The following is a 15,375-nucleotide window of genomic DNA, read 5'->3' on the forward strand; positions in this document are numbered from 1 at the left end:
GCAGAGGCATCCTTGTGAAGTTGTATGTGATGCTGTGACTGTGTAATGTGTGTTTATTAATTCCGTTATTTGTTATTTATGGACACCCAGATTCTCAGGGGGAAACAAAAATGAAATGAATGAGACAGAAGATGACAGTGAGGACAAGTGGATGAACGAAGCTTTGGCGATGGTGAGTTTTCCAGCCAGGGACTTTTGTCGTATTTATTCTAATATCAAATAAATTCAAACTGTATGTCTCGGCCACATTCACTCAGTTAGTGATGATTAGACCTCTAATACGTAGCATTGAATGATAGACCAAATAAAGTTCAGAGTTCAAACAGAGCAGTGGCCTTGTCTTGCAAAACTGAAAAGGACATAAAATTACTATCTTTTATATATTGTTTGTGGTTTCATATGATAGCTCATCTTGTAAATGTACCTACGTACCATGAATCGTGCATGATGACACTCAAGGTTACAGTCAATTGAACACATTTATTGGCTCTTTAGTCTATTTGGTTTGGAATGGGTGATGACATAAATTTATAGTGTTCCAAGCATCAGACAAGATGTCTACGTCCAGGATAAAATGGTTGAAAGTACAAATGGGTAAAATTAAAGTTTAGTTAAGTAAGGTAAGGCCAAGTAAAAAAAGAAACCAGTTTCTCGTCCTCGCGCGCATCGATTTTGGCCGCCGCATCGATTTTTTTACTATTTACTATTTTCAAAATGGCGCTGAAAATACCAAGAAATTCATAATTCTCGTACCAGCCCGCTCCCCGCCCGCATCGAATTTCAGTTGCCGCATCGACTTTTTTGATATTTACTGTTTTTTCGGCCGCCAATCGTGATTTCTCATTGCTAGATACGCCTTGCGTCCTCTACTTAGTACAGCTGTAGCTTCTGTAGTGCGTATGTAACGCATGCATTTCACACTGCGAGCTCGACAAGCAAGAAGGAATGACCCACAAAGCATGCTGCAGTCGAACTGTAGTTGGATGGGCGCGCGGCGGGCGCGGGCCTGGGCTGTGCAGTGTGATGTACATGTATTATGTACAGCGCACTCGGTACGTCGTGAACGCGATAGCGGCAACATTTTTTTCGAACAATCGCTGATATTCCACGCATATTTCGCGCATTGTTCGTATTTTTCCCCGTTTCTCATATTTCAAGCGGAAGAATTGTACTGTGCAAATGCTTGTGAGGATTGTATCGAGTTTGTATGTACACATTTTCATGTCATTGTGACTATGTGCATGTGTGTGCAGTGTCGGAAGGTACGGTGCCAGTGCAGTGGCCGTGCCGGCGGCCGCGTATGCGTGTCTGTAGCTGTCAGGGTCCCCATCCCCCTGGTCTGTCAGCTGCCCAGGTAACATGCCCATATGGGACCCATATGGGCATACTCCGGGCCACGTGGGCCATCTGGGTTAGGGTGAATCCCATATGTATTTAGCATCAGACCCATATGGGATAACCCATATGGGTTTTTAAATGGGACTGCCCATGTGGGTATCATAATGGAAATGAACTGGGCAAACCCATCTGGGTAAGATTGTTAAATGCCCATATGGGTTACACATGCGAAAAAAATGGGTAAACCCATCTGGGCGAGATATGTAAATACCCATATGGGTTTCATGTGGGTATAAAATGGGCAAAGCTATCTGGGTAAGATATGCAAAGCCCATATGCATACCATATGGGAATCTACTGGGTGAATCCATCTGGGTAATAAATGTAAATATCCATATGGGTTTCACATGGGAATGAGCTGGGCAAACCCATCTGGGTGAAATAAGTAAATGTCCATATGGGTTACACATGTGAACAAAATGGGTAAACCCATCTGGGCGAGATATGTAAATACCCATATGGGTTTCATATGGGTATAAAATGGGCTAAGCTATCTGGGTAAAATATGCAATGCCCATATGCATACCATATGGGAATCTACTGGGTGAATCCATCTGGGAAAGAGATGAACATAATTAAGTGGGTACCATATGGGAATGAACTGAGCACAAATCCGGGTAGGAGATAAACATATTTATGTGGTATACCATGTTGGAATGAACTGGGCAAACCCATTTGAGTAAGAGCTGAACATAATCTTTTTGGCTATACCATTTGGGAAAGAACTGGGCAAAGCCATCTGGGTAATAGATTAACATATCTATGAGGGTATACCATATTATTGGAATGAACTGGGCAACCAATCTGGGTAAGAGATGAACATATCTATGTGGGTGCCATACGGGAATGAACTTGGTAAACCCATCTGGGTTAGAGATGGACATATCTATTTGGGTACGTTATGGGAATGAACTGGGCAAACCCATAAGGGCATGAGATGAACATATTTATGTGGGTAAAATATTGGAATGAACTGGGCAAACCCATTTGGGTAGGAGATGATGTGGGTACCATACTGGAATGAACTGGGCAAACCCATCTGGGTAAGAGATGAGCATATCTATTTGGGTATCATATGGGAATGACCTGGGCAAACCCACCTGGGGAATAGATGTAAATGCTTATATGGGTTTCATATGGGGTCAACCTGGGTAGAACCATCTGGGTAAGATATGCAAATGCCCATATGGGATTTACATGGGAATGAACTGGGTTAACCCACCTGCTCATCATAACACACCCCTACCTAAAAATGGAACTGACCCAGAATTTGAAAAGAGGGTCTGGTTCATGCCCGTTATGCAGTGCAGTATATGCATTGGCATTAGGACTGATTGATCTCCTTCAGTACAGTCAGAGCTTGATGATCATCTGTCTTCGCCTCATTTTAGGTAAGTAAATAAACTTATTTTTGTCAGCATGTTGTATTTCAGGTAAAGATGTTGATTGCGAGTTATTGAAAAAGCTAATCCCAAGTCGGCAAGCTATATAGGCAATATAACAAATATGTTAGTTGGGATGGTATGTGAGCATGTTGCCTCAATGGATCATCCATAGAATTATACACAAGTCATGTTGATAGAGAGGTGTATTCTAAGGTTATATGCCTGCTGTGTTATATGATTTTGTTTAATTCTTATGTCAATATTGCTTTATAGATTTGATTTGGGGTTTAATCTCGTACTCTGTGTATAGAAATCAATGCTGTATACCGCTCAACCTGTTTAGCATTATTGCATTTTCATTTCAATACTTCATACCATTGAGCTTCATTAAAAAAAAAAATGCAGTAACAGTATTTGAGAAAGCATTTACGCAGACGAAATTTTACAAATAATTGCAAGGAGGGAAAACACTAGCTGTGAGCTGTATTGAAACAAAGGGAGCTGCTGAAAGCACTCAGTGATTGCAATTGCAGTTCACTCATAGTTTAAAGTAAAGTATACATTATGGTGATATCAAATCAGAAATTACGTTTTTACATACATGTATTATAATGGAAACATTAAAAAACTAGACTCGCTATTTTCGGGTTCACCACGAAAGCCCAAGTGGAGAATAAGTTTATGCGCAGTACTGTGTAATGCATTGGTATGAACACGTCCCACACAGTAGTGGTAGTACAGCTGTGTAGTATTCAATCCTGAACCATCTAAACACACCCACACCGTACGGTACTTAGTATGAGGAGCTGGCAAGGTCATTCAACTCCCCAACTCCACAGCATCTCTGCAGAAGGCTGTGGTCAGTTGTTTGGGTTATGATAAAGTCACAAAGGTCACATTCCACTGCAGGGAGACTCACCTCCCTGATTCCATAAGAAAACACCAATTCTCAAATGAGTGGAAGACATATGCATATTTAGCTTGGCTCTATTATTAGATTGACTGTATGTCCTGACAATTTTAACTGGAAAGCACAAGTATTTTGCAGTTACCAAATACTAAGCGTGTGAGAAAGAGGCTTAGCTTCAGAAATACTGCAGTTAGTTTTACTGTGACATGCATAAAATGTATTTACGAGGAGATCTGAGTGAAGCCTAACTGCGATTTCCATGCTCCTGTATTATCAGAGATGTGTACGTAACACTTTAAACACAGTATATACGTTTCACAGTATAGTAATCAGTATAGCAGTGGCATTTGGAAATATATGAAAACAAGTATAGGCCTACTGATATTTGTGTCATCAAAGCTCTAGTTGGCATATTTTTTTTCTATATTATTTATGTTGTTTAAGTTGTATTACTCCTTCTCTAAAGAGGTAATTGATAACCATAATGCATTCCCTCTTATGATAGAAGTACAATTGTAAGATAGTTTGGGGGGTTTAAAGGCTATCTATAGTGTATTGTTATCTCAAATCCTTTCTAAGAAATAAGTCATATATAGGTTTATAAATCATACCAGATTATAAGCTTAAATAGATTTAATTTCAAAAGGCCTTACTGGTAGTCAATATCGAGTAAATAGCAATTAATTGTAGGTTTAACTTCATATCGTTTGTCCAAAATATTTATTGACCACTCGCAATCTTTTTTTATGTATACACATATTCCTTTGTCTGTGTCTGTCTTTCTGTTCACTTAATCAAATTATACTCAAAATTTACTCAAATTATAGCTTCTCCTAAATCTTAATTGTCATTTACCATTTCATGGATAATCAAAACTTGTCCTTTGATCTTCCTGGGTTTGTTTTACAATCAAATGAATTAAAAGATTCATTCCAAAAAAAAAAAATCCTACGTAATGAGATGAGGTGTAAGTTGATATCTTTCTACTCACCCTCAAGCAGTAACTTATTATGCAATGTTCTAAGTCGTTTATCCTAATTCGTAATTGTTGTAATTTCCTTTGCTCTGCATGTATAACAACTATATTTATCCTTGGACTGATTTTGTATCTCTCAATAATTGAATCTAGCAATATTTCTGATGAATAACATGTGTAACACATTCTATATGAAGATTGTAATTTCGTGAATATATTTCTTCCTCTGTCCTTGCAGATCTGGCGAAGAGAAAAGATGGAAAAACACAGCAAGACTTCACGCAGCACACATTTTAAGGTCTACACAATATTTTATAAGAAATCAGAACAGTGGAATAAAATAGCAGGATGGACAAAAACAGAGGCGGTTTGCAGCACAGGTTCAGGGAGAATTAGATAGCAACACCAACATTTCAAAAGTGCATAATTTTTGACAGAATTGTGCAATTTTCTTCAAACCTTACTGAACTGTTCTTTTCATATTGCTGCATTCACTCAATCAACATGTTTAGTTTGGGTATTTTCCCCTTACAGAAGCTGTTAAAAAGATCTCACCATTTATAGCTTTTATGCTTGTTTATCAAGTAATATTATATGAATGCCTATATCCAGCTGAGGGACACAGGTCAACAGTTTTCAATTAGAACAATGCACAAATACACTGTACTTGTATATTCACTTTGAGAATAAGATACTTGATCTATTGACTACATACATTCAAGAGTGAATTGAGGGGAATAATACTTCTCTATGTGTAGGTCATTGGTGGTGGTGGATGTACAGTGTATTTACAGTATGTTTACATGGTATTTAGGTAGATTTCGAAGATGTGCCACCTTACTAGGGCTGTTCATCGAAGAAATAAACACAAAATCTACACAATAAGTGGACTGCTCATAACAGAGGTTTGGTGTCAGTTTTCCATCAACTCAACGTGCCAGTGTCTCCTGCCATTGCCGCTGGGCAAGCTGTGGTTAATCATAATGAGGTAGGCCTGTTCCATAGGTTAAAGACACGATATGGTAAACTCACCGTTTGCAAAAATGTTAGCCAAATTACCCAGATGGGACCCACGGTGTACCTATATGTAACATCTTGGATCCCCCATATGGGTCCCATGTAAATCTTGGGTGCAAATTCCTAGGGGCCCCATATATGCATACCCATGTGGGACCCATGGTGAAACCCCATCAAAAGCCCATATGGGGAACCCACATGGTGCCCACATATTTACCACATACATTACCAAGATGGGTCCCACAAGGAACCCATATGTGTCATTTTGGATTGCCCATATGGGTCCCATGTAAATCTAGGGTGCAAAATACTAGGGGCCCCATATGGGCATACCCATGTGGGACCCATGATGAAACCCCACACAAAGCCCATATGGGATAACCCACACAGTGCCCACATATTTACCACATACGTTGCCCAGATGGGTCCCACAAGGAACCCATATGTGTCATTTGGGATTGCCCATATGGGTCCCATGTAAATCTTGGGTGCAAAATCCTAGGGGCCCCATATGGGCATACCCATGTGGGACCCATGATGATTTCCCAGCTAAAGCCCATATGGGAAAACCCTCATAGTGCCCACATATTTACCACATACATTACCCACATGGGCCCCAGCGGGAACTCATATGGGCCATCTGGGATCGCCCATATGGGTCCCATGTAAATCTTGGGTGCAAAATCCTAGGGGTCCCATATGGGCATACCCATGTGGGACCCATATTCAAACCCATATTGGGCCCATATGCAACCCATATGGGCATGTTACCTGGGTGTCTGCACGCACGCATGAACACATTCGAATGTGTAGAGGCCCAAACACTCTGCTCTGTAACGTTGCATCTGACGGCGATATACTAGTTTGTATTCTATTTTGAAGAGAATATGAATGCGCTTTTCCAGCAAATGTAGAATTATTAAGTAGGTGTATCTACAAAATGAATAACTTTTCCACGGATTCTGGTTTGTCTCGTATTTCTGCGGGATACTTTTCTTTACGATGTAAATTCGTATCACCTGTAGTGTGATTGAATCATTCATCATCCAAATGATGAGTGATTATCAAATGTCTTTTTAGAACATGAAGAAACATCTTTAAATGTTTAATGCTATAATGCCATATCAGTATCATTTTGACATCCATGTACCGGCCAGTTTCCAGTTGAATGTGCTACAATTGTACTGTGAAGAGATGCAGATAGGCCTACAGCGCAGCTGTGTGGACACAAAAAGTCACAAACACCAATGATAAATAAAGCAGTGTTTTGAATATCATGGAATTTATTTCAGTCGTATATATTTGTTGATAGAGTGTTTTACCTGTTTCAATTAATAGCACAATACATCAGAATTGCAAGTACGGGTATCAGAAATGCCATTACAACACTAAATACCAGTATTAAGATGGTCATTTTCCCTTGACATCTGTAGTGGAAAGGGAAAGCAAATGTATTTCTGCATGCATGAAGTTTCATTTCAAGTATGGTACGAAATATATCTATTTGTTTGAAAATGCACAGAGTGCTGGCAAGACATACACTTGGGACCTGGTCTCTCATAACACAGCTACCGCATACCAGAGTGATATTTCATTTCATAAATTGGATATAGAAAATAGTAAAGCCCTCTCTCGTTACCTTTCTCAGAATTACCGGACGAGAAACACATGTTACTTTCATTTTGACAATCCTCGAAAAAATAGTAAGATATCAAATAGTAAGGACCTCCCTCATCGCCTTGCTCAAAAAACCCGGACGAGAAACTACTTTCTTTTTTTACTTGGCCTAACAAATATATTGCATTCTAACATAAATATTGTCGTCCTGATTAAGAATGTGAAAAACTGTTGAAAGTGCACCAGTATTAAATGCAAGGAAAGCAGAAGGTATGTTGACTTTAAAGTGACACCACTATAGTGGAAAGCAAAAAGAGATAACATGAAGTACAGTTTTCTCTATGTTGTGACCTGGAATAGATACCTGGTAAAACTTCATATTCATTGATGTGCCATTATTTGAGTGAGCAGTTGCTCCATATTTATTGGGATTACTCTTTCATTTTCAGCAAGAATGAGTTTTATGTGATTTAATAGAATTATGATTTTGATTGATTGATTGATTGATTGATTGATCTTTGTATCCTGTTGCCCCCACTCCTCTAGGCTCGTAAGGCCCTGGCTAAAGGGGAAGTTCCCGTTGGCTGCCTGCTGGTGTACAGAGACCAGGTGATTGGTACGGGAAGAAATGCAGTCAACGAAACAAAGAATGTAAGCTTCCTTTCACACGATATTTTAGGATAGGAATGCTGTAAATGGAACAATGCATGGATCTGTCCATCCGTCCATTCACAACTACTTGTACCATGAAGTTAACTACCTGCACATTTACTTGCAAGTGTTGCCATGAACCTATAAAAGGGTGGGAGTTATTCTGTGGCTGAGGTCTTTGGTCTTAGGGAGTTCCAAATTTACTCATGGATTTATGGCTGAGCTGAGGACACAAATCTGCTGACAGTTTATTATTCTCAGTAGTTGTCATTCTTCTCTCAAATGTGTTTTAGGTTTCATAGGCTCATAGAACATCTTGATCTTTCTTGAACTTAAAGGCATGCTTCTTTGCATAGGACAATGAAAGGAAGCTGTGTGGATTGGCTGTCATTGACAGACAAATCAGTCTGGAACTCAAATGCACTGAGACATGAACTTTAAGAGTCAAAATGCTGACTACTTTTCACTTTGCCATTGTTAAAGCCACCTCCTATTTCCTGCTTGAACGAGTTTGATTGCTCCCTGTGTTGTTTTACCATCGCACGAACAGCCACACCCAATGCACAGAGATAAATCAGTGACAACTGCAAATACTGCCATAGTATACTGCTTAAAACAAAATAAGTTAATGTAACCATCTGAAGCATTGCTCCAAAATAGATAACATCCCTTGAGCTATTCACCTTTCCATAATAAGTGTTGTGTTGAAATTTTCTTTTATGCAGTGAACAATTTTGCAATTGGCCTTGTCTGGAACTTTGATATTGCTTTGATCAGATATCATTAGTTCTTGGTATCTAAAGGGGCTTTGGATTTCATTGCACCATGAAAAATCAGTAAACAGAGAATTTGACAAGGCCAGGGGACCGTTTCATGAAACTTTTTGTCAGTGATTTACCCTGACAACTGTTAAAAGCTACTGAAATCCTTGCGTCTGATTGGCTGATAGCAAATTTGTCGGTGAAAACCTCCAACGAACTCGTTGATGAAACGCCCCCCTGAACTCACTCTTTTGGTTATATTATTGATGAACTCTTGTTGCAAAGGAGATTTTGAGAATTCTGTTTGAATTGCCTTCAATTTTCAGTATTGCTTGTAATTCTTGCAATAATTGAACTGCTCTCTCAAGTCTAGATGCTGTAGGTGACAAGTGAAGAAGAGTAATCAAACATGTTGTTCTTTGTTTCATTTAAAGGTTAGGTATAGTATTTATTGAGAGGGGGATTCAGCTTTCAACTTTTTTGTGAGATACCGGTACTTAGAAACTATAAAATGCGAAAGAGCAAAGTAAAACAAAGCAATCCTGATAAGTGATGGGTCCCACATTTTTGGATATCTTAGTCATTTTAAAACCAATTTTAATCAAATAAACTTTGAATTCCTCTTATGCTCTTGTATATTTCATAAGAAATTTCTAATTATCTCCTAAAAATTTGGAAACCTGTAGCCCCATCTAAACCTAAACTATTCAATCCCTTTAAGGCTTGACTTAGTGACTGCTTGCATCCAACATTTCATTGCACAGGCCACAAGGCATGCAGAGCTTCTGGCCATAGAAGAGGCAATGGAGTGGTGTAGGAAGGAGAGTGAGCTGAGGGAGGAGGTCTTTTCCAGGACTAAGCTCTTTGTCACCGTGGAGCCCTGCATCATGTGTGCAGGAGCTCTCCGCATCATGGGTGAGGAGAGAACCAGGAGCAGACATTGAGTAGACATTGGTCAGACACTACGGTACAATAAGGCATTGACTGGGCTTCTGGTGGACACTGAACAGATACTGACTAAACATTGAACAGACATTGAACAGACTCTAACGCCCCCTTCTACTGATCAGTCTATTGGAGGCTCATCTGATCCCCAAAATGCAAAAATGTCAGTGTTCCGATTAGTTCTGATGAAAATCTGAGCCTACAAGCTCCTAAGTCTTGCATCAAGGCTTGCCAAGGGTGATGTCAATGGCAGAAGAGCCTTAGTACCAAGACTCAAGTAAACTTGTCCAGTGACTGTTATTAATCAGACACCCGGCAGACTGTCATAGGACATCGACTGGACACACCTGATACACATCACAAATCTGGCACACATTAGACTGATTCAATTCTTATCCCACACTGACTCCATTTGTGATATGGCATCCAATGGCAAACTAATACCCTCATTACACAGAGATTTTTTCTCATTGGTCACTCATCGGAAACTAAAGTTTATCAATTCCGGCCACCCACCGATGTGTATTGAAGTGTATAAATATGAGAGTCAAGGAAAGATAGCTGAGTCAGGAATGTTTATTTATTTATTTTTTATTTTTTACTCTGGCAGGCATCAGGAAAGTGGTCTACGGTTGTCCTAATGACCGATTTGGAGGTTGTGGCTCTGTCCTGACGGTCAGCTCCGATGATCTACCCTCTCTTGGTCCACCCTTTGAGGTCAGCAAACTTTGAAATTATTCAAAGTCTTCCATTGATTTCTCAGTTTGGGATAGCACTGTATAGTCAAAATAATGTTTACTTGTGGACTGTCATTGATTTGCTTTGAACCTCAATCTTTATCTGTATTTTGTGTTTTGTATACAAGCAATGGTACCTTTGAACCAAGTGAATTAATGACTTAATGTGACAGTTATGTAATCCTTCTCTCTTTGCTACTCTCAGTAGAAAGGTGTACATTTTAGCCTTTATGTTGAAGACAGGAACAAAGATGGTGAATGTAATGTCCATTGTAGGTCCTGCTGAACACAAAGTAACATTGTGATTAGGTGAATGCAGACTCTCAGACATCAGCATGTTTTAAATTAGAAACGTATTGGAGTCGAGGTATCATAACAATCCTGACTTCAGTCTGAATTCTTGTTTGTTCCCCTCCAATGGTTTTACACTCAATCTGAACTGGATCAGCAGTGCAGAGGTGGTCTCTATGCAGCAGCAGCCATTGAGATGCTTCAAGATTTCTACAAAGGACAGAACCCAAATGGTAAGATTTGGTGATAGGCTTGGATCTTTTATTTGTAAGAAATATGGTGTCTGTATACAGACGTGGGGATGTCTAAATTTGGTGTATGGGTTACATGCCACAGTACTCTAATGTCAAAAATAAACATACACTTACTGTATATGTGACTTCGGTATATTGGTAAAGTCCATCTAAAGATCATTACCATAGTTCACCAGCAGGAAAGATAAACAAACGTGTACTGTAAACCAAGATGCTGAATAGCACTCTGTATTTCTATTTCTGGAGGATGCTGTGTGAAAATGTTTGTGTCTTTTTTTCCTGCATGTCCTGTGGAGAGAATACAGGAACCTCTTGGATTTGAGGATTTGTTTGCCTGTCAAGCTGCATGTATAGTGCACTTTCATTTTAACAAACATAGTTTTAACGAAATTCCGGTTACAACAAACTTACAATGCAGGCCGCAACACCATCGGCTCTATGTTTTTATTGCTTATTTGTTATAATGAAATTTTGATATAACAAAAGAAAGCTTCTGGTCCCGAGGACTGTAACTGGAGTCCACTGTAATACCCTAAATTCTAACAGCAAATTTCACCTTGGGATATCTTGTAGTATGAAAGTTCTTGTAGGTTCAAAACCAGTTAAAAATACTTGGTGACTCTTCATAAATTTTACCCCCAAATTGTACCTGGTAAACTCCCTGGTGCTCCTGGAAGCTCCTGGGTAAGGCTGAAATGTGAAAGGTATCGGGGTTGAACTACTGGGTGAAAACCATCAGGCCAGTAATGCCAACATCTTGTATGCAAGAAATTAGGTACCGGTACCCAACTTAATGTTCTCTCAAAATGATGGAAAGTTACTACATGTATAACCACAATTGAACCAAACATAAAGTTAATCTTGGTCACTGGTTAATTTTCCGTCCTTTTATCCTCCCAAAGCTCCAAATCCCAAGGTCAAACCACAACAGAAGACAAGTAAAGACACCAAACGACCAGAAGACGAATCGTCTGATGTTGGGACTGACACCAAGCAGGGAACACCAGCAAAACACTTAATTGGAGACAAAGACATCAAGGGAGAGAATGACAATGGATGAGTAGTGACTACACCTGTGGCGTTAACACCAGGGAACACCACCAACAAACTGTGTAGGAAAAAAGGGTGTACGACCAGGGGAGAGAGTGACAGTGGATTAGCAGTGGCTACACCTGCAGTGTTAGCACTAAGGAGCGTGACCAAAACAGCTAATGGGAGAGTGTGGCAGTGGCTAAGCAGTGACTACTCCTCTAGTGGTAACACTGAGATGAAAGCATTGCACAGTGGGCCAAGATGTGGCAGTGTAGTAAGATTCAAATCCGAGTTATTGAGGTACAAACAGGACCTGATGTGATGATTTGACCTGACGAATTCGCTGGTATTTTTCCTTTTTTCCCAGCCATCCATGACATCATTAAAAAGGTGATATCTGATGGCTGCTGAAAATATTCTGATAAAAAGAAAAAAAAAATCCAAACCAACCTCCTCTAGGTTTCAATAGTAGTGTTCTAAATCATACATAGTGCCATGTACCACCCTCCTTCCTTCTAAGCAAAAATAGATCATGAACAAACAAAATACAATGCAGGGCATTATATTCAAAATTTCAGAGATTGCAAAGATTGTACAGTAAGTGTCGATATTACTTCATTTTAGGTAGTGTGGTCTGTGTACCCATTCATATCCCTGTGGAATTTCTTTTTCTTTGCTCAATTTTTTTTTTAAATGATAGAAATAATGGTAGACCAAAGTCGTCCACACCTGCAATGCAACCTAAAAGGACGCCCCTTTTGTTTGGTTGTGCAAAGCCTCCCTGAAGCATGAGGGTCAATAAACTTTTGTTAGCTTCCCTTTCGAAAGAATCAGCAATCGTATGGAAAGTCATTTTTACCTCATCTTTCTCCCCTCTTAGCTCATTTATGAGCAGAATTTATGAGCAGAAAGCACTTGTCCATGCCCTGTGATCTGACTGATAAACTGACCACAAAACTAATCGATGAGTGCGTGAAACCCAACAACTCCCTGTCCCTACCTCACTGCCAGTAATGTAATGCTTTTTAATGTTCTCTTTATCTTTACCAAAGTATAATCAGACCTAGAGGGGTCCTGTAGAGGAAGCCTGGCCATGGATGCACGTTTGTATGAAATATTAAGATACCTTGATGCTTTCTAGCAGTATCTTGAAGTTTGTTATCTTCATATGATCCAAATGAAAGAAGTAAAAGTATTACAAGGCCATTGGCTTTGTTAGACTGTATGCATGCACTAATTCAAACAAAGCACTTTTCTTGGATCAACTCCAGCTACTTCAGTTCTGACATTACAAACACTTGCATTGCCTCTGGCGAATAATCAGTATCGGCATTACCATCTGTTTTGTATCAAATCACTTTTGGAAAGCAGATCCCCCTGGAGTGAAGTGTACACAAGTGTCTCTTAGCAAAAACTAAAAAAACAAGGAAAAGTAGAAATTACGCGGTGCGTAAAATATGTCCCCGCCGGAAGTAGCATTTAGTATCAAAATGTACTATATAGGTCAAAAGATCAAGGTCAAAGGTCAAAGAAGTCAAAGGTCAACATTCTGTGTAGAAGTTTTGAAGCCCTCACCTAGTGCCATCACATAAAGCAAACGGAATCGAAATCCGGTTAGAAATGGCGAAGGAGTAGCATTTTGTAGCCAATGTACAATATAGGTAAAAAATTAAGGTCAAAGGTCAAAGAAGTCAAAGGTCAAAATTCTGTGTAGAAGTTTTGAAGCCCTCACCTAGTGCCATCACATAAAGCAAACGGAATCGAAATCGGGTTAGAAATGGCGAAGGAGTAGCATTTTGTAGCAAAATGTACAATACAGGTCAAAAATCAAGGTCAAAGGTCAAAGAAGTCAAAGGTCAAAATTCTGTGTAGAAGTTTTGAAGCCCTAACCTAGTGCCATCACATAAAGCAAACGGAATCGAAATCGGGTTAGAAATGGCGGAGGAGTAGCATTTTGTAGCAAAATGTACAATATAGGTCAAAGGTCAAGGTCAAAGGTCACGACTGAAATTCTGTGTAGAAGTTTCAAAGCTCCCATGTAGTGCTATCATATAAAGCAAACAGAATCAAAATTGGCTCATAAATGACAGAGAAGTAGCAAATTGAAGATTTTGATCACACACGGACGCACACACGGACGCACGGACGGACGCACGGACGGACGGACGGACGGACGCACGGACGGACACACGGACACACACACGTACGGAGCCCGTTTCATAGTCCCCTGCTCGAACTCGTTCGGCGGGGACAATGAAAGATGGAACCTAAAACTCAAGTTTCGTTCAAGGACAACCTGGGCTCTTTCAGTATGTCAATTGTACTCTGTACCTGCAACTGAAATATATTATGTGAAGATATCAAAGGCATGGGGGTAGAGAACTGACTCTAATTGTAAAAATGGCAGTCAGTTTAGTAACAGCATCAAGTGTAGACTTTGGGAAACATTTATGTCAATTTCAAGGGGGAAATTGACAGTAATGATGAAATGAATATCCCTATATTTCACAAATTGCTATTCTACCTGTCTTCAACCCAGATTATCATACCTTAACTTATGCCATGAATATCAGTAGCATTTGTGGGAATACTTGATATTGATTTAATGATTTATCAAGAATGTTCAAGAGCAATTTTATATCTCATCCCAGAAAGTAAATTGTTCATGTAGCAAAGAGGTATCTGTCACAAAAAAATGTTATAAAAATGAACAAATTACCTCAATTTTATGAATAAAGTTTCTTTAAGTGCAAAATATAGTTCAAAAGTATTTGTAAGGGTATTATTTTATCAACAGCTCCTCAGGAAAAAAAAAGTTGAAATCACTATCACCAGTCATATTTTGGAGCACATTGGTTTGGTCTTGGTGACCCAGCTTGCATTGAGCATGTAGCCCTGTCTACTCCAAGGATGAACAGGTGCCTGTGATAAGTTCATTCTTGGAGCCAGTCAGCTATCAAAATGGGAGACATTTCTTCCTGTTTGAAAAGATGGGGTACACGTGTAATTGCTCCTGAGAGTGAATGGACCATGTCATGCCAACTTTTAACAGTTTTGCAGTTTATTTGTGAAGGAAAAGTCCTTAATTTTGCCAGTGTGTCGGGTCTTCAACAACAAAAATATAAGCAAAAGAAATATGATTACTATGTATATGGTCGTCCGTTTTGCAATTATTTGTTTGTTTTACATCTAATCATGTAATTTTGTGAGGGAGATGAGAAATTGCTAATGTTTTAATCAAAACCACCCATGAACATACATGTATCTGGTAGTAGTAAAGTCTAGTAAATCCAATATGAATCAGTTATTCTGACATCTGTGCCTGCCCTACGGTTCTGATGGCTTTTCACTTCTACATATAATACCAAAAAGAACCACTCAGAGTTAGAACTTTGAATCAC

The 15,375-nt window shown here is 39.4% G+C and overlaps 1 protein-coding gene across 1 annotated transcript; it reads left to right on the top strand.

Annotated features, from left to right (window-relative positions):
* The first annotated feature begins 60 nt into the window (after window positions 1-60).
* On the top strand, window positions 61-12,002 carry LOC139714096 (tRNA-specific adenosine deaminase 2-like). Its single transcript, XM_071625810.1, has 6 exons — window positions 61-172; window positions 7,850-7,954; window positions 9,480-9,630; window positions 10,271-10,377; window positions 10,849-10,921; window positions 11,845-12,002. The coding sequence occupies exons 1-6, from the start codon at window positions 116-118 to the stop codon at window positions 12,000-12,002; spliced, it is 651 nt and encodes a 216-aa protein (XP_071481911.1). The 5' UTR covers window positions 61-115.
* The last annotated feature ends 3,373 nt before the right edge of the window (window positions 12,003-15,375 follow it).

This window comes from Diadema antillarum, unplaced genomic scaffold (assembly GCF_040938485.1).
Source record: "Diadema antillarum isolate AM-2024a unplaced genomic scaffold, OU_Dant_1.0 scf00000045, whole genome shotgun sequence".
Classification (NCBI taxonomy): domain Eukaryota; kingdom Metazoa; phylum Echinodermata; class Echinoidea; order Diadematoida; family Diadematidae; genus Diadema; species Diadema antillarum.

What these genes read in the sequence shown, in the direction of transcription:
- LOC139714096 (XM_071625810.1), top strand. Translation starts at nt 116, where the DNA reads ATGAATGAGACAGAAGATGACAGTGAGGACAAGTGGATGAACGAAGCT. An exon ending in CAGTCAACGAAACAAAGAAT is followed by an intron (nt 7,955 to 9,479) that starts GTAAGCTTCCTT and finishes TTCATTGCACAG; the next exon opens with GCCACAAGGCATGCAGAGCT. An exon ending in CAAAGGACAGAACCCAAATG is followed by an intron (nt 10,922 to 11,844) that starts GTAAGATTTGGT and finishes ATCCTCCCAAAG; the next exon opens with CTCCAAATCCCAAGGTCAAA.